The 19,587-nt window shown below is 38.0% G+C and overlaps 1 protein-coding gene across 2 annotated transcripts in view; it reads right to left on the bottom strand.

Moving 5' to 3' along the window:
- ZNF407 (zinc finger protein 407) overlaps nucleotides 1-19,587 on the bottom strand; it is a 464,217-nt gene that overhangs the window by 417,958 nt on the left and 26,672 nt on the right. For both annotated transcript variants that reach the window (XM_062201806.1, XM_062201807.1), the window contains exons 2-3: nucleotides 13,301-18,011; nucleotides 7,749-7,863 (exon numbers count right to left, since the gene is read on the bottom strand). In XM_062201806.1, coding sequence (XP_062057790.1) covers nucleotides 7,749-7,863; nucleotides 13,301-17,951 — 4,766 coding nt within the window. In that variant the 5' untranslated portion in view covers nucleotides 17,952-18,011. The remainder of the gene's footprint in view (nucleotides 1-7,748; nucleotides 7,864-13,300; nucleotides 18,012-19,587) is intronic.

Here is a 19,587-nt window from a genome sequence, read left to right as displayed (position 1 = left end):
AATATTTAAACACATTCCAATTTTTCAGGCTAGTGCAAATTTATGTTGTAAAGTATTTGACTATCAATGTTACTAGCCTCAACGTAAAAAAAAAATCATACTTATTTGCTAATATTATAATGATAATTACCAGATGTGCTAACAACATGAGACCATTTTCACCCATTTCATTTACAGCAGCACTTTTAGAGCAGATTAAAGAGAGGGCCTTACATTTAGACAGATTTTATAAGAAGATTTTTCTACTTCCCCATGAACCACATGTACAGCTGACAGCATAATTATGACTCAAATTAACCCTTCATGGGCCACTCAACCATCCTTTGGTCCGATTCAAAATATTCCTATAGTGTCTCAGCAGTAAATTGCACTGTACAAACACAAAGGGAATAGCAAACCAAAAATGACTTTCTAAAAATTCATCTATCTGGAGAGCAGCAGTAGAAGTACTGGGACTTAGCACTTTGATACTTAGACAATAAAGATTTTGGTACAACTAAAGCACATGGCAGCAAGGCCGGGGTTAGGGTCTCAAAGGATGAAAGCAGTGGAGGAACCTACCACAAGCCCTGCTAGGAATGGGCTGCCCCGAGTGTCTGCCTAACTCCCACGTAGCTAATGCTATGTCCCCCAGGAAGTCCTTCCTGAATTGGCAAAGGAGACTTGGAAAATCCTTGACCTGAGTCTTGTGGCAAGCATTGTTTTTTTTTTTTTTTTTAATCTATTAAACCCTAAAGACAAGGACAGCACTAGCAGGCGCCAGTGCTCATCAATGTCTCTCTAATACACACCTCCCCTCATGCAGTCACAGGTACTTCAGGAAGTTCGTGCAGCGCTCTTAACACTCATAAAGTGCCGTCACGATTCTACTTCCCATGCATCTCCCTCCTCAATATGTCACTCTTTGTGCTTTTGCTTCCTCTGTTAGAAAGGTCCAGACTTGCCTTGTGAACATCCCCTCATCTGTGCAGAACCAACTGCAAGAGCCTGAGTCTCCAGGGAGATGTTCATTTCCTGCTGCCCCGCTCAAGTTATGGTTCTCCCTCCACCTTGCTCTCACTCCTGGAACGGCTCCCTACCGCCCACTGTCCTCCTCAGGCCTCCTTTGGGAAGCACTGGCCACAGGCCTGTCCACCATCTGTGCCTACACAGAGGAAATGCACAAGAATGGCTGAATGAGAAATGAGGGAAGAAACAGTGAAACAATGGTTATACTTCCCCTCTGTGTTTCCTGTGACCCCTCCTACCCACTTCTTGGACAAATCAGAGAGCAAAACCTCTACATAGTACAGGACTTCAACAAAGATTTAACAGGGGTGGGCATCTGACATGGTGGTTGGGACATCACTTGGATGCCTGCATCCCACGTCAGAGCGTGTGTTCATGTCCCAGCTCTTCTCACAACCAATCTAACCTACCACTAACGTGTGCCCTGTGGAGCAGATGCTGGCTGAAGTGCTTGGGTCCCAGTCACCCACCAGGAAGACCTGGATTATGCAGGCATTTGGGAAGCGAGCCAGCAGATGGAAGACCTCTCTCTCTGCCTCTGTCTTTCAAATAAAGTGAAAATAAACACACAAAAATTTTTAAAGACAAACATTAACAGGAAGAGGGAGGTAGTAAAAGGCTAACAAGGATAAAAATCAAAGGACAGGTGAAGGAAGCCAGAGAGGGGCTACCCTCCTGTGTTCCAGGGTGCAGATTAGGAGGGTGAAAGCATCCTGAGAACCACAACAGAATTTTTAAACACAAATTAACAACCTGAGTCACAGGAACAGCACTGTTTCACCTGAGAAGACTTAAAGACAAAGGCCAATTTTGCAGCTACAACCCCAAGAAATGATGGTGTTTATTTTATTTTAATTTTGTTGGAGGTTGATCATATTTGCTGTCCTTGGAATAAATCTGTGATTCTATTCTTCTGTGGCAAAAATGAAAGAATACTACCACCGAAAAAGGACATCAGGGTCTGGCGGTCACAATGTCACACCTTCCACAGCAAGAGGAGCTGGGATGGCTGCCCTCAGTCTTCCCTCCACCACCCCAGCCTCACCCCCAGTTCCCTCCTGAATTTACAAAACAGGTCACTGGAAAACGTGCTAGAATCATATTTGAGAAAGTCAGCTTTTTGTTTGACTATGAAAACCAAAATATCTCTTGGATTTTCAAATTATGACATATGCCATTATATATTAAAATATTTTAAATGACTATTCATTATTTAAAATGCATTTCAAGTATTTTAACATCGGAAGAATAAATGAATAATGTTAATTTTGTACTCTTAAATGGCAGGAAAAGACAGTAATAATTACATGGCATTTCAAGATTTTCACGCTGAGGACAAAAATGAAATTAAAAAGCAAAATATTATATGGACAAAATATGTAATGTATCTTTTATAATAAGAGTATTTTAATTTTGATTTAATTGCTTTTTACAATACTATTACAAGCATAATTTATGCCATAGTTTAAACAAATTTTTTTTTCTATCTATATCTGTTTAATCAGAACAACCAGCTGAACCAAACACTTATTTTATTTGGCTACATCTGTGGATATGATGGGTGTAATTAATTGTTCAGCTAAAAATGTAATTCCATGGTGCTTTTAATGATTTAGGTACACACAGCTTTAGTTCTCAGAGCAGACTAAAAATAGTGATTTTAATTTATTCCTGCTGCCTACAATTACCCACAACCATGTATTTTTAAATATTTCCAGCCTATAAAAATTACTAATTTTTGCCACTTGTGTTTATCTGCATTTAGACTTTGATTTGGATAAATTAAGCTCTCAAGTGTTCCTTGCTTTATGAAACTCTGCATGTTGTACACTTCCACACAAATAAATGACTTGTACCATTAGAGGTTTAAATAATGTAATGTATTTCATGCTCAGCCTGAAGCTGGATTCCAATGAAGTTGCTAATGCACGTAATGATTAAGTGTAACTCAAATACTAACTGTGTTGTTGAAAACATGACAGGCAATAATTTGGTCTATTATATTCTGCCATTTAATTGCCTAGTACAGACATTCTCTGACACGTTATGAAGCAATGATTTACAATTATTCAAGCTGCAAAGGTCAGAAAGTGACATTATAATCATCTACATAGAGATCCCTTCTAATGCACAAAAACTAGGTAACGCCACACACACACACACACACACACACAGTTTTACTGCATTAGTAACTTTCTATTTAAGGTTTCTTAAACCAACTAGGAATAAATAGTTCAAAAGTACATTAATATGCAACTCAGAAATGCCTGGGATCTGCTCACAAATCTAGAGGTGATAGACTTAGAAAATACTCTCATTCTCTCCTAAGTAAATCCTATACAATTATTTAACACTGTACACAGAAACCAAGACCACACACAGGGAAATGTAATCCCTAAATCAAGCACATCTTGGGGTCTACACTTCTGCAGATGACATACAAAACTTAAGATATCTTTTGTTGCATTCACTGAAATCATAGGCCAATTACTGGTTTTAGATAACTCTTAAAATAACTAGAACTGAAGAACAAGAACCTAAATTCATCAATTTTACCCCTAATAAAAGATGATATAATCTTTATTTTGGAGGCACTATTTCTATCACACAAATATATTCAATCTGCAACCATTCAAGTAAAAGCAATAAATTATCAATACATGAGGGAGAGTGGTGGGAAACTAGTAATGTTATTTAAAAGTAGGAAGAATCAAATAGAGAGATTAGAAAACAGAGTAATTACCAGAATATGAAAGTAAAACACTGAATGTAATTTTTTAAAAACAACACAAATCTGAGCAAAAACAGAAAATAAAACTGGCCAGTGGTGCAGAGTAGGTAAATTATATTTATACAGAGAGAAAAATACAGATTAAAGTCAATCAGAAACAGAAGAAAAGGAAATATGACAAAAAGAGAAATAAAAAGAATAGCTAATAGGAAGACAATTAAATACATCAGTAAAAACGTTTAGAATCTACATTTTCCATCTGCAAAGTGGGCATAATGAACATGAGCTAAACAGTCTCAAAGCTATAAAGATCAACAAATAAGCTGAACATCGATCAATCCATTTACTAAACCACAAAGCACAGCAAAAATACTATTATTAAAAGGATTACATGCACTATTTTATACACAGAGAAAACAAATTTAAGAGAACATAAAAAGAACACAGTATATAAAATGATTTTCTTAAGTCACTGAGATTTTTAAGTTCTTGACTACTGAAAAAAATAAAGGTAAAGATCATGAATTTAATAAAAATATTCTGTGGCCTATTTTCAAACATAAAATTATTAACTCTTACATAAGGATGCTTTCTATTATCTCTCATTTTCCTTCCACTAAGCCCCACGTTAGGCTCATACATTTTCATGATAACTATCCATCAAAATGCTTAATTATAAACATATCTACAGTCTGTAAAATCCCTCTCTTGATTACAAGCAGAGTTAAGAAAAACGCTAAGAAACTCTACGATTCAAAAAACTGCACCTCCAGAAAGTGAAAGTAAAAATAAATGGCCCTTAAACGAAGTCATCTGTAACAAAGACCTAAAACATGAAATGCAAGGTGATAATATTTTTGAAAATTTTACCATGATATCAGCAGATCAGCTCTAGGTAAAATACATTAAGTCCTGATTTTTGAGTCCTAAGCACCCGAAGAAACAGAAAGTTAACACATTTAGCTTCTTTTGTCAAACTAACAAATTCAGAATATACTATAGTTCAGATCTGCCAATGAGGGAGGAGAAAAACATTTAAAATTGATCTTCAAGATTCAAAAAAAAAAAAAAAAATCAACAAAGGTCCAGACAGCAAAATGTAAGAGGTTCATGAATTCTGACAAATAGAGTTTTCTAACAAGAGATGGGAATAATAAGGCATGCTGGGTGTGGTTTATAGATTGTGATAAATATACTAACATAAGATGGGGAGGGTGGAGAGGGGAACCTAGGAACTCTGTATTACTTCATGGTTTTTGTTTTGTAAATGTAAAACTGCTCCAAAAGTAAAAGTGAAAAAAAAAAAATGCTTAAGAGGCAGTTTTTATTAAGGGAGTTGCGCCAATGCACAACCAATCCTAAAACGAAGTCTTAGTGAAAAACAGGATACACAGTTTGCGTGCACCTATAATCCTCTCATGTAAAGACAAGAAAGAGAGGTCAAACAATAAAATAATCCAAAGCATACAAAACGTACTACTTGCTGTTTCCATCATTTTCATGAAAAAAAAAAGGAAAAAAACCCTGGTTTTTCTTGAAGAAAACAGAGGTTGTGAAGAAAGCAAGAGTTTGATACTGTAATAATTTCACTTTTAAATAAGCTCCCCTTGACCTGTGTGTGTGTGTGTGTACTTCAATCAGGACTATTTGAGAAATAACTTCTTACAAGTCAAATAGTGAAGAGGTCATCAATAAAATTCTAAAAGACAGACTAAGATATTAACTACTGGAGAAAAGAAAACACAGTGTAGAACCTTCTGTTTGTGACAAAATTACAGAGTTAATGTTCCTGAAAGATCACTTCACCTTTTAAAGCATGATTTTGTAAAAGGTAAAATTTATAGCAATTAAAGCTAATGAAGAAATGCAGCATGCGCTGCTTATGTTCAGGAACTAATAGGCCCAGGGAGCATTTCTAAGATTATTGAGCCATCAATGATAATGAATTGACACTGTCAGTGATGTTAACATATCACGTTCCCTCATGACACAAACCTGAGAGTCAATCCTTGCATTTTTTTGTCTTCCACTTCAACCTGTACCCCGTCGAATGCATTTGAAACACAAGAAATACAGAACAAGCTTCGATGCCTTTTCTTGAACACTGACCTACTTGATTCATTATTGTTCTGTCTCAACTACACAGTTCAACAGGCCTTCTTCAGTTTACTGCAACTTTCTGCTCATTTCAGAAATATCTAACCAGTGAAAATTATTGCTATGTAAACTTTAAATCAAAATTGATTTTTTAAAAAAGAGAGAACTATCATTTCACAGTAAGATGAAATTCAACTGGCACCATAATTCTAAGAGTTATAATTTTGAAATCTAGAATGGTTGTTCTTACACATACACATACACAGAGCTCTCTTACGCACCAATACAAAATTCAACATACGTGCATTTATTTATAATTCTATATCTTTGGAACCAAATATATTAACTATTATGGCAACATTTCAATTGCATGGTGTAAGCAATTAGCTAAGCAAAGTGTATATTGTTCAAATTATACAATAATTTATTGTATATATGTCAGAAACTGTTCTCTGAAAGTTTCTTCTCTTTCCAGTGTCTTAGCAAGAAAAAAAAAAAGTGAATGAAATTAGATTGTCATTGACAGAATATGCAAAAATTGTTTACTTATTTCTCAGAAACAAGAAAGAAAGGGCTTACTGGCACCTAACAGCAAATTTTCTCTAGCATCAGGGCCTTCTTTCCTATAACTCACACAGAAAAAACAACAACTGAGATATCTTACAATTCTAAGGCCTACGGCAATTAAAATGAACCATTTGGCACTTGACCCTTCTAGCTAAAATCACCAGTAACAAAACTCATTCTCCCAGTGATCTTCAGAGGGCTTTAGGGCAAAGGTTCATCTTCATTTACTTTAGCTACAAGTCACTGAACCATCAATTCTGCCAATGAATAAATCACAGACCATGGTTAATAAAACTGCTTGCAAAGTTATTTGTTAAACTATCTTAAGGGTCAGAAAATGCAACTCTACCCCAGCATAAAAAGGTACTGTCCAGCAAAGGCAGAGTCTGTTCCTCTTTAAAAAATATTTATGCAATAGTATCAACCAGAAGAACCATCTACTTAAAAAGAATCTATAATATGTACGGTGGATGATTTAATTGAACCTACAGAATTTTGTGAATTAACGGTAAGAACATCACATCTCTCAAGTTTCACATAAAATGTTTTTTATATGATGCACTTACTAATTTCCCTAATATAAAAACATTAAAATATATTTTAATCAGAATTAGGGTATTAAAATTCACCTCTGAATGTCCTTTGATATACCATATATGTTATAGCATTTTAAAACCTCTAAAACATTTCTGCTAAATTAATTAGTTTTGCATTAAGACACCTCAGCACTTTCTTTAAATGCAACACACTTGAGTGACAAACACAGTGAATGATTCTTCACAGAAAAGACTCATTTAATTTCAAAAGGAAACAAGTACTGAAATAAAGTTACACAAAAACATATCATACACTGCTTTTTTCACCCATCATCACTGTTGTCATTAGTAACTAGCCATCTGAAATGAAATCTTTTGAGTTTTTTTCTTACAGAATATGTCCAATGAATCCAAAGACCCACTAATGTAATTAAAACTAAAGCAATATACCAAAAAAAAAAAAAAAAAACACATATACATCCTAAAGCTATATTATGTATTTTTTATGTCTTTAAATAGAATTTATAGTTCTCTCTGGCAATGTGAATGAACATCCTATAATTTAGTCAATTTACAGATTACAGGTTCAAATTGACCTTGTAGCCCATAAAATTGCTCATCTTTAGTAGGGATTAGAAGTGGGAGAGGAATGTCATAACTGTATTTAAGGAATTTACCATAACAATGGAAAGGAGGATACGCATGCATAATTTGAGCCCCTCTTCCTCCTATCAGTTTGAATTCTGAAACAATGGCTATCCTGCACATGCTTCCTGGTTCACACAGCAGAGCGGCTTCAATTTACTCACCCACAGATGTGACACTTGTATTCCCTCATCCCAAGGTGCCTCTTCACGTGGTTTCTGGCATCTCCAAGCTGAGCTGTTGCAAAATGGCATATCTTGCACTTGAATGGTTTCGATCCTGAGTAAATATGATTTGAATTTGAATACATTACCAATAGTTAAAAAGTGAAGGCTAAATCTTAAATCACACCTTTAGCCTAACTAAGGATTTCTGTGCCCAAAATGGAATAGCTGCATTCATCTATAACTTAAATAGAACTGATTCCATAATTACTCCACCAGAGACGTTACTGTTTCAGTGAGTCTTCTTATTTTTTGATAATAACACTAAAGTCAAAGTGACATTGTTGAGCAGTACTAAGCAAAAGCAATGAGCTAAACAATTTTAAGTATTTTTCTTACAAGTCACAAAAATATCTCTGAAAGTCATTCAACATGTAGAGTGGAACATTTTAAAGACATAAATGCACATAGGGTAGCTGATTTTTCCAGCATATTTATCATCATGTATATTTGTCAGTGGCCAACTCCTCATATTTCTCCAGCTTTGCATTTATTCTCGCTAATGGCACCCCAGATTTTCTCTGGATGTATCCCAAATGATCTATCACATTCCTCCATTAATAATATACAAGGTAGTATGGACATGTAGTGTATAAGTTACTATACTTTTGATCAAAATTCTGTGATGATTTAGCAAACCAGAAATATTGACATCCTGCTCATTATTGATTTTAATAAAAATATTTCAACACAACAGGCATATTAGCAATAAAATTTTTAGTCATTTCATAAAGAAATAACATTAAACTGTACCAAAAATGAGAAAATAAAATTATTTCAAAGATAACAAACTTACTGTCAGAGTAATAAGGAAGGCTGTAAGTGGAACATACTATTAGATAATGTCTAACCACTTCAAAGAGGGTAACACTGTTAAGGAACAAAAAAATATATATATATATAATTTTCGAATCTTCTCACCAGTACATGTACAAATAAATGAATCAAAATTCTGAAAAAATCATATTTTAAAATCAGTACAATGTTTCCAGATTTTTCATATCATATTTAGTACCTATCTTCTAATATGGTTGGATAGAATATGAAATATGGGCACTTTAACAAACATACAAAAAGAACTCAAATAAAAAATTATAATAAATCATATTTTATCAATGAACCTTTGTGCAGTGCCCTTGGGGGAAAAAAAATCCTCCAAGAATACTCTGTTGAAATTGAAGCACTCAGTAAAAAATTTTAGAGTCTTAAATTTCAATTTAATTCCCAAAAGCTGACAAAAAAAAAGTGAAGCATTTAATTTTAATCTTCCAACAGAAATAAAAAAGTCAACAGTACTAAGCACAGGGAGACAAGGTTGAATATTTCACAGTTCAATGACAATGAAGCCAGATCTCTTAATACTTCCATTTCTACTGTTAGAAGTAGCTTTAAAATATATTTAGCACCTGAATGGTTATATCCAGTCAGGTTTATATGTTTAAATGTCAAAAGCAAGTTGAGATTGCAGCTTACAGAAATCACATTCTATCAATCACATTAGAAACTACAGTTTATTTAAATAATTGTGATAAAACTAAGTCTATCACTACTTTGGAATATGGTATCTATGCAAAGAATTCTAAAGTCTTTTGCCAAAACAAAACTGAGGAAAACCAATTTACAATTTACCATTGAAGATAATAGGATAATTAGGAACTTATTAATTAACCATAATAATCAGGACTTTGAACAAAGAAAACTCTCTCAACATTTCCATTCTGGTTTTGGTGAATGGACAGCAGCTCTCTCTGGGATCTGAGTTTTCATTCTGGGCACTCTCTACTGGGACTAGCTCCTCCTCTTGTGACACAGCCACCACAGGGGCCTGGACACAGTGGGGGAGAGGGGTGACATTGCCTATGTACTGGAGGTGGTTCCTTAGTGAAAACCTCTACTTCCTGTAAGTCACCAGGATTGATGCCATGGTGTGTTGACACGACTTACAGGAGTTATCTTGTTGACTGCTTTACCTAGAATCACTGAGGCCTAACTATTTTTTGTATGATTTCAGGTTACATGATGTTATTTCCTTTGTGTGTTAACAAAACTTCAAACAGGGGCCAGCGCTATGGTGTAGCAGGTTAAGCCTCTGCCTGTGACACCAGCATTCCCATATGGGTACCATTTCAAGACCCGGCTGCTCCACTTCTGATTCAGCTCCCTGTTAATGCACCTGGGAAAGCAGCAGAAGATGGCCCAAGTGCTTAGGACCCTGCGCCCATGTGAGAGACCCAGAAGAGGCTCCTGGCTTCAGCATGGCCCAGCCCAGCCATTGTGGCCATTTGGGGAGTGAACCATGGATGGAAAGTATCTTGGGCTCGCTCACTCTTGTGCTTTCTCTCTCTCTCTCTCTCTCTCTCTCTGTAACTCTGTCTTTTAAATAAATAAAAAATAAATCTTGGGGGTGGTATTGTGGCTTAGCGGGTAAAGCCAGCGCTGTATCCCATATAGGTGCTGATCCATGTCCTGGCTGCTCCTCTTCCAATCCAGCTCTATACCATGGCCCAGGAAAGCAGAAAAGATGGCTCACATGCTTGGGCGCCTGCACCTGCATGGGAGACCTGGAGGAAGCTCCTGGCTCCTGGCTTCAGATTGGCCCAGCTCTGGCCATTGCAGCCATTTGGGGAGTGTACCAGCAGATGGAAGACCTTTCTCTCTGTCTTTCCCTCTCTGTCTGCAATGCTACCTCTCAAATAAATTAAAAAAAAAAAATACATAAATCTTTTAAAAATAAATAAAAAGTAAATATTTGAAAAACCAAAGAAAAGTTCAAACACTAGTTGAGCTAATGCTTCTCTGTGTAAGAAAGGAAACCTGTCCTTTTCTCCCCAACTGGTTACCTTACCATTCTAAAGCTTGCTATACATATCTTAGCTATTTTATAACAAGAACTCCAGAGACTGAAGACAAAGCCTTCACTCAGACTTAACAGGGCATTTCTCAACTATCACTTATTGCTAACTGCCATGCATAGTAACTTGCAAAATAAAAACTAAAAATGCTCAGTTCTTAAAGGAATGAAATAAAACACACATTACTCATCACCTAATGCCTCTCAACCCTAGCCTTAATTCTACAATTATCACTAAACTTCTGAAAACACCATTCATTCATTCATCTGCTCATTCATTCATTCATTCAACAAACAAATCACACTGAGGGCCAACTGCAGTGGGGTGTAGAGACAAAGCAGTGCAGGAAGTCACTCCTGTTCTCCCTGTGCTTCAAGTCTACAAATTCACTCTCCCAGTCCCCTGAACTGTTACATGCTGAGCTACAACACTTCCCAGCCCTATCCCAGCGATCGCTTCATAATAGCAAAAGCATGAGAAAACCTGGGATGCTTTTTTCCTACAATTCTAGATCACCCAAACTCATTTGTTTCCTTCACTGCTCCTTTTTTTTCCTGCTAAGGATGGGAAGAAAAGGTTATATAAAACATATAGTAAATCACAAAATATGAAAACAGGGATTGGAAGAGTAAGCCCTTTTCCAGTTAATCATTAATAATAGACTATGCATTGCTTTTCATGGACATAAGCAAATTTCAGGAAAGCAATTCATTTTAAGATGCTCTAAGACAAATCCTTGGATTAAAACCTCAAGACCAACTTCCCCCAAAAATGACTTGCAAAATGGAAATGGTACACTGGTATTTTGTACTCAGAAATGGTGTTCTTTTTAGTACTTCAAAACACAATAAAAATGTACTTGCTGATAAGGCCAACACAAGATTTTTTTAAAGTACGCTAACTTTTACTAAATGTTACAATCAATGATGTAACTTATGTAAGTAGGGTTACTTTGTCACATATTGATAGTTACTTCACTTTCACATCCACATTAACTTGATTTTAAATGCAATTAATACATATAGTCAAGGAAGACTAATGGACTACATTCTGCACTTAACCTGGTGGACATTTTCAAATGGCACAAGTGACCAGTGCAAACCTATTTTGCATTGTAAACGACTAAATAAATCTTAATGGATTAAGAATGATCAGCTATCAACACACAAGGGAAATTAAGTGCTGAAATGCCTACATTGATTATTTTAAATTATTAGCCTTACTCTGTTCTTGAATTTGTATGCTTTTAGTGAGCTTTAACACATTTACAAGACTTATTGACTATAATTACAAGAGAATTCAAGTAATGGACACATCAATTATAAGCAACATGTCTTGACCAGACAGTTGCATAAAGAATTCTAAAAAGAGCTCCATTAGCATCTTCCTCTTAGTTTTATTCAGTTTTATCTGCCTTAAGAGAGCATATTAAGAAAGTACATAGTTTCCATGTACATAAACATAATTTCTAAAACCCTATTATTTCAGAAAGTAAACTGCAACCAGGAACTGACAGACGTACCAATAACGCAAACAAGTAAGCATTTAGGCTAGTCCCCCGAAACAGTTCTATTCCATAGGGGAGTTGGGATCAAAAGTACAATGTTTGTATTTACCTACATGAATCTTAGGCAGGTTGCCGTGTTACTCTCAGGAAAAACTTTCATCTGTCTTTAATCATCCTAAACTAGTAATAATGCTTCAATTCTTTTGTCTCCCTCCTTGTAACCATGCACTAAGTTTCAAAAACTGCATGAATCTAAAGTATAGCTTTAGTAATAAGCCATTATTTAAAAGTACAGTAAAATAAACCATACAGTTTTAATGAAAATATGTTCATTGAAATGTGAATTTATTATTCAAATCCACTCATAAATTCAACCATGGAGACAGAACTTGTCTAAGCATAGCACAATGATTTAGAAAAGCTGTCTATTTAAAATAAAGAATGTATGGCAGGTTTACAGAAACAGTGCAGGGAATTTTTACATAAATTTAGAACAGTAGCTTATGCATTTTCCACCCAAAAAAAGTTTTTTTTTTATTTCTACCTAAAATTAAACACTAAAATGAAACACTAAACGTGACAGAGCACAGAACCTAATTCTGGTGCTACCTCCAGGAAATCACATCTCCAGTACCCATTAACTTCAAAAAGTGCTGACTAATTTTGATCCTTGAAGGTAGAATCTTGTTGCCTAGAGGCTACATTTTGGGATATAAAATATCTGGCAATAAATACTTTTAAGTCCCTGCAATTGTAAGAAAAATTTCAATAGGCCTTTTGAAAACAGAGTGCCACTTAATTTAGTACATACTTGGGAAAACTAAATAATTAGGACTGGAACTCAACTGGAAAGCTGTAAGAGACAAGCATTTAATGAAGACATCAGATGGACTAGAATTTTGAGAAAATTCACAGAAACTTGTCAACTAAGCTGCCTCAGGAATCACCTTTAGAAATGCCAGGTGTCAAAAAGGGGTTGTCACATTCGGAACACAACACTGCAGTGAAATGTGAACTTAGAGCAAAGTCAACAAGAATGCAGTGGGGCTCTGTATCTGGTGGGAACGAACGTCCAAATGGAATCATTCATTTGTACTTTAGATTCACACAGGCTTGCCACACGCTTTACCTACCTGTGTGGGTGCGAATGTGTGCCAGGAATGCCATTGAATTGCTACTTCGACACATCTTTCCACAATACTTGCAAACATTCCCCTGGTTTTCCTCTCTCTCACGGTTGATCTGCTCAGTGTCTTCCACAATATACTTATTCACTTCCCGTAGCAATTCCTCATGCTGTCCTTTAATATGTAGAAATAAATTCTGTTCAGAATCAAAGGGCTCTGTACACTTGACACATTTAAAGGTGGCCCCTCCCTCTGGGAGCTCTTCAACACTAGCCTGTTCATTTCTCATATGACCAGCACTAGCCAAATGCTGATGAAGGTTGCTTTCTGTGTAGAATGACTTTCCACACAGTAAACAATGAAAGTGTTTCTCTTTTGTAGGATGCTTCATGGCTATGTGGACATTCAGTCCACTCAGTCCATCTGCTAAGAAGCCACAATCATCGCAACGAATCCGTGTGGACTCGCCAAAGGAACTGCCTTCAGGCTTCTTCCTTTTCAGGCCGTGAGCACAGTCTTTCAAGGGCAGCTCGCTGATCCTCACCCCTGCTGCTACCAGACCCTCCTCAGACTGATCTATCAATTCACCATCTTCAGGGTTCTTTATTCGTACTATGGAAGAATCGAACCGGCCAAAACTGTACAAGGCCTGCCCTTTATCATCAATACTGATTACAGTTTCATAAACATCACTACTTTCAACTGTGCCATCAGAAGCGGGGCCATCTTCTTCCAAAACAATTTCAGCTTCATGCTGGGAATTCATCAGAACTCCCTTATTCTCCAGAACAGGATTTTCTTGTACACCTTTCAAATCCTCCAAACTATGTGCACACCCAACCGTGTCTTGGCCACTGCCATCCAGCGTACGCTGTTCTCTTGTAACACTCATCATAACAGGGGTAGGGCTCTCAGCCGAGTGCACCCCATCCAGAACTCCAGGACTCAGGTGTTTGGGAAGGACTTGGCCTCCACTATCTCCCGTACTTCCACCATCAACCTCACAATGCATATTTGCATCACCAACATCATTCAGCATTTCATGCTTTTTCTTTGCTGTCTCACAATTCAAAACAGAGCTTCCTGAATTTTCATCTTGAAATCTGCTTGGAGAATCAAAATTGGAAGAAATATTAAGGGAAACCATCTCCTCGGGTTTCACCACTTTACTCTTGTCAAGGGGCTGTTGGAAAGCCTGACAAAAGGAATGGTCTTCACTGAAGTCAGACCCTCCCTCAGCCTCCATATCCACAGAGTCAGGAGCACAGAGCACTTTAGACATGTCTAAATCAGTATTCTCATCTAAAACAGGGCCACCAGCACCACTTCCGGATTTCAGAGCATCAGATGACTGGTGTGAGATTAACTGAAATTCCTCAGCGTTTTGCTGAGGCTCCTCTTCTGGCACGGTGATATTTTTGGACACTTCTGCAGAACCTGCGTCCACATGAGAAGCGCTGAGATAGGACTGCCTTTTCATCTTGTGCTTCTCGGTGGCTGCATGCCTTGTCATCTCTCTACGAGTTACTGCATAGTAATCGCATGCCATGCAATAAAACTCAAACTCTTTTGTATGTTTCCGTTTTACATGCAACTCGAGAGAAGCCGAAGAGTGAGCACTGAACTCACAGTGTAGACATTTGTTATCACTTGTACCTGTAACATCCCCCTGATGGAGAGAGTCTTCTGGCTCTAAAGATATTTGTCCCCTCTTGTCAATAGCTTCCTCATCTAAAGAATGAAATTCACTTTCAACTTCAACCTCATTTGCATTTCCATGATCTCCTGGCTTTTCTAAAACAGAGTTCTCTGCCTCAGCTGACTTACTAGCCTGCTCGTCTGAAGTCGTCACTGCTGAAGTGGTGTTCTTTTTGCAGGGTTCAAGATGACTCCCTTCAGGACCAACGATGATATCTGAACTTTGCTTTCCATTGGCTTCTATTTCTACTCGTCCTTTATGCTTCTTGGTGGCACAATGACGTTCCATATCTCCCTTAGTTACAGTATAATACTTGCACACTTTGCATAAGTAACTATACTGGTGACTGTGCTTTCGTCTAATGTGGACAGTCAAATTGGTAATACTAGAGGCCAAAAGACCACAGTGTGTGCATGTCCGCGAGACGTTACCTTTGGGTCTCCCTCTTCTTGGAGTGGTGGTCAAAGTGAAATCGTCGTCTTTGGTGATGACACTGGGCTGTGAGAGCTCCCTAGGAGTCAACGTGCCCTTCTCAAGATGCGGGTGTTCCTGTGATGGCACACCCACGTGGCCTTCAGTCCTCCCGTTTCCAGAAACACTACACTCTTCTTTTCTATCATTCGCACCTATACATATCCTTTCAATACATTCTTCAAAGCTTAAGCCAATATTATTCTTCTTAGCATTTTCAAGATGCTTGCTTCGTTTAATGTGCTTCTCCATTCCCTCTTTGCTCAAGGAGTAAAGATTACATGCTTTACAAAGAAAGTGATAGTCTTGACCATGCCGAAGTTTAATGTGTCTTGTGAGAACAGTGGACGATCTGGTTTTATAAAAACACTTCTTACACTGAAACTGAGGCTTACTTGAATGCCTAACTTCATTTCCATGGCTTACCCTGGATTTGACAGGTTCTTCCTGAGCTGCTTTTCCTGACTCATTCAAACGACCTTTCGTGTTTTCTGATTCTAATGTACTTAAAGTCTGTAAAACCGTATCATTGTTAAATGACTGAGAAGTCTTTCGTTGAACCAACAAACTCATATGTTTCTCAGTTGCTCTGTGTTCCTCCAAGTCTTTCTCGGACAAGAAGAACAGATTACAAGGGGTACAAAAAAAACTCATGCTGTGCTTGTCCTTCATATGCTCTCTAAGATTTATTTCAGCAGAGGAAACAAATGAACAACATTGACAACTGAGGACAGAAGCAGTTTGCTGATGCTGGCTCTTGTGCAAGTGTTCATCGAAGTCCCTCCTCGACACACTGGAAAAGTCACATGCCTGGCAGCAGTCTGTTGTCTCTCTGGCGTGGCACCTTTTCACATGGATTTCCAAGTCTGTCCTGTTTGCGGCTATCTGACCACAGTCTGCACAAGTAGACCCATGACAGTCAGAGGCTGGTCTCACTGTCAGGGAGTCCAGCTGCATGGGACCCAAGAGAGGGGAGTCCCTCTTGTCCTGTGTCAGTTCCTGGGGGGCTGAGGTAGTCACACACAGATTCTGGACACTGTCGCTCATATCCACGTGTTTGAGAACTGACTCTGCATCATTTGTTTTCGTCTGTGTTTTAAAGTGTCTTGCATACATCCTCTGAGTCTCATTTGCACCTCTTTTATTAATTCCTAAGATATTAAACCTTTTCTTTGCCTGACCCTTCAAGCTGAAAGTGCCACTGCGTCGTCGAAAGCTGCTACCCAGCACTAGAACATTTCGGTCGGGTCTTGGCCTTGAGGCTGTACTGATATTATGTGCTGTCTGTAGAGTGTTTCTGGTAGATTCCAATTTACCTAAGAGACTCTCTGAGGTTACTAAGCCTCCTAGTTTCTTGCTCTGGTTTTCAGGATTTCGAGTTATACCAAGGGAAGGCATGTTTCCTTCAATGATCTCTACTTTGTCTGACAAAGTGTTTCTGGAGGGCATCATTTCAACAAGAAGCTCACTACTGCTGCCACTCTGTTTAGAAATGTTTCCTCTGAAATCTTTAAACTTGCTCCCAACATTCCGGAACCCTTTTGAATCACTACTCTTTGTCATTGGTTTAGAAGCTCTTGCTTTTGCTCGAACAGTCTTTGTCCCCATCGTACACGTTTTCTTAGGAAACGGCTGTTTCGTTAAGATCTGCACAAAGCCTCCACGAGCAGCAAGGTTCTGGCGCCGGAGATGTGTCTTGCCAAGATAATGTGCATCCAGCAGGTTTTCCTCCACACAGTGAAAGCCACAAAGATCACAGGAAAAGACCTTCTGGGGCCCATGTGTGTGTCTGGAGTGCAGGTGCACAGCAGAGCTGCTCTCTGCTTGGTGGCTACACTGGCAGCAGGTATGTTCCTTAGATGGTGGTCTGTGACAGTCAGCATGTTTTTCCAAATCAGAAAGAGAGGAGGACAAACGGCCACATCTGCTGCACTTGGGAACTCTGTCTACAGCTACAACAGCACAACCAACACTCACTTCTTTCAGGGGAGAAGGGGATTCTCTTTCTGCATCCAGGGAAACCATCTCCTGCACAGGCTTTTTTTCAGTGTCTGTTTTCAAAGAAACAGCATCCACAGCACTTAAATCACCAGAGGAAAAGGCACCAGGAAGACCCCCGCCTCCCTCCGCACAGGCATTCAGGAGGGGCTCCTGTGCCATCCTGGCTGGCGGGACACCCACGTCTGGGACCGTGCGCTCGGCAGGCTCTACCACAGGAGTGCCCTGCTCTTCAGACGTAAGGGGTTCTGCCTCCTCTAATTTCATTCTTTTGGAAGCATGCCCATGTCCGCCCTCCTCCACGATGACACTGTCCAAGTGGGAAGAATCTGGAAAACCTCTCTTGCTTGTAAAATTCCCAGAGGAAGTTGCTCTCTGATCAGAAACGAGCCCACAGTCTTCCTTTGGGGATGGACTGTTTCTCAAGTCTTCTGGTTCTTTCTTTACATTTTCACCCTCATCGTTCTCAAGTTTATTCTCAGAATCCATTATTAATAAAGTGCTGAAGATGTTTCTTGTGTCGCAGGTGGCTCACTTGACACACATAATCTGTGAAGTAAATAAACATGGCATTAAGCCTTTGACAAAGAAAAGACACACATACAAGTATGAATCTGAAATATATATTAGCCAAGAGAAATATCATGCCATTAGTCTGAATAAAAAGTAGGAAATCAGATTTGGGGAACCCCCCATTACTGGTTCAGAAAGCAATACTATGGGGGACAGCATTGTGGTGTAGCAGGTTACGCCTCCACCTGTTTGAATCCCAGCCACTCCACTTCTTATCCAGCTCCCTGCTAATACCCTGCAGATACAGTGAAAGATGGCCCAAGTACCTGGGCCCTGGCCACCCACACAGGGGACCCAGATGGAGTTCCAGGCTCCTGGCTTCAGCCTAGCCCAGGCCTGGCCACTGTGGCCAACTGGGAAGTGAACCAGTGGATAGAAGATGTCTTTCTCTCTGTTTCCCCCCTTTCTCTACTCTGCCATTCACATAAATAAATCTTAAAAGAATGTGTACTGTCTATCCTTGATACAAAATTACGACTCTCTCAACTAGTTTGCAAAAAATTTCAAGGTTCAATTCTCCAAGCCAGTATATTTGTGTTTGGTACTTAAAACACACACACATACTCACATACACATACACACACACACACACACAGAGAGAGAGAGAGAGAGAGAGAGAGAGAGAGAGAGAAACCCTTTTCAAATTATGCTTTGGTAAATTCCTGCTCTGTAAAACAGAATAAAACAAAACTGCTGAGACAAGTCTGGAGGTTAGTCCTTCTACCTCTTTAGCCTCCCAATGGAAGACTAAAGAAACTAAATTTTCCAAGTCACTTCTTCCTTTTTCCCTAAAGTCAAAAGCCTTACTAAGACTTTTCTAAATAGATCCCAATTAACAACACACATATTCTCACCACTTTATCACCATTTACAATTAAACTCTTTTGCCAATGAAAAGCCATTGCTACTCCAGGTGTCAATGATTAATTTCCTTATCTATCACTCATTTTGTGTTGTCTGAAGGATAACAGCAAAGGGAAATTTCAGTTGAAAAGCAGAATTAATGAAGCAAATTTTCAGGGAAAAAAAAGCAATTTTATTAAATAAAATGCTTTAAAATCAATAATGTTGATTTTGTTTTTCATCATACTATTTAATTCAATTAAAACATATCATTTTCCACTTACTTTACACCATGATTGGAGTTTTCAGCCAAATGCCATTTGATGTTAATAAAAAACCACAAATGCATTATGGTCTCCAAGCTAATGACAACTATTTTTAACTATTTTAATCATTTTTCCATAACAATGACAAATCAAATGAAGCCTACTGTTTTCACTCTGCTAAAATGTGGAATCACAAACACACATGCACACACATAGACACACATAAGCATAATGTAACACAAAAAGCATGAGTAGCAGGAGAAAAAAGAGAAAAGCAGGATTTCATAAAAGTTAAAAATTTCAAAGGATGCTATGCTTCAAAGACCACTAACAAGAATGGGAAAAATATTTTGGAAATCATATAACTGATAAGGCACTTGCATCCAGAATATACAAAAAAAAAAAAAAAAACTCTTAAAATCCAATAAAAAAAGATAATTGAA

The sequence above is a fragment of the Lepus europaeus genome, chromosome 9 (assembly GCF_033115175.1).
Source record: "Lepus europaeus isolate LE1 chromosome 9, mLepTim1.pri, whole genome shotgun sequence".
In the NCBI taxonomy this organism is placed as follows: Eukaryota; Metazoa; Chordata; class Mammalia; order Lagomorpha; family Leporidae; genus Lepus; species Lepus europaeus.
The sequence above is the reverse complement of the archived record's forward strand: the minus strand, read 5'-3'. Positions and strand labels throughout refer to the sequence as shown.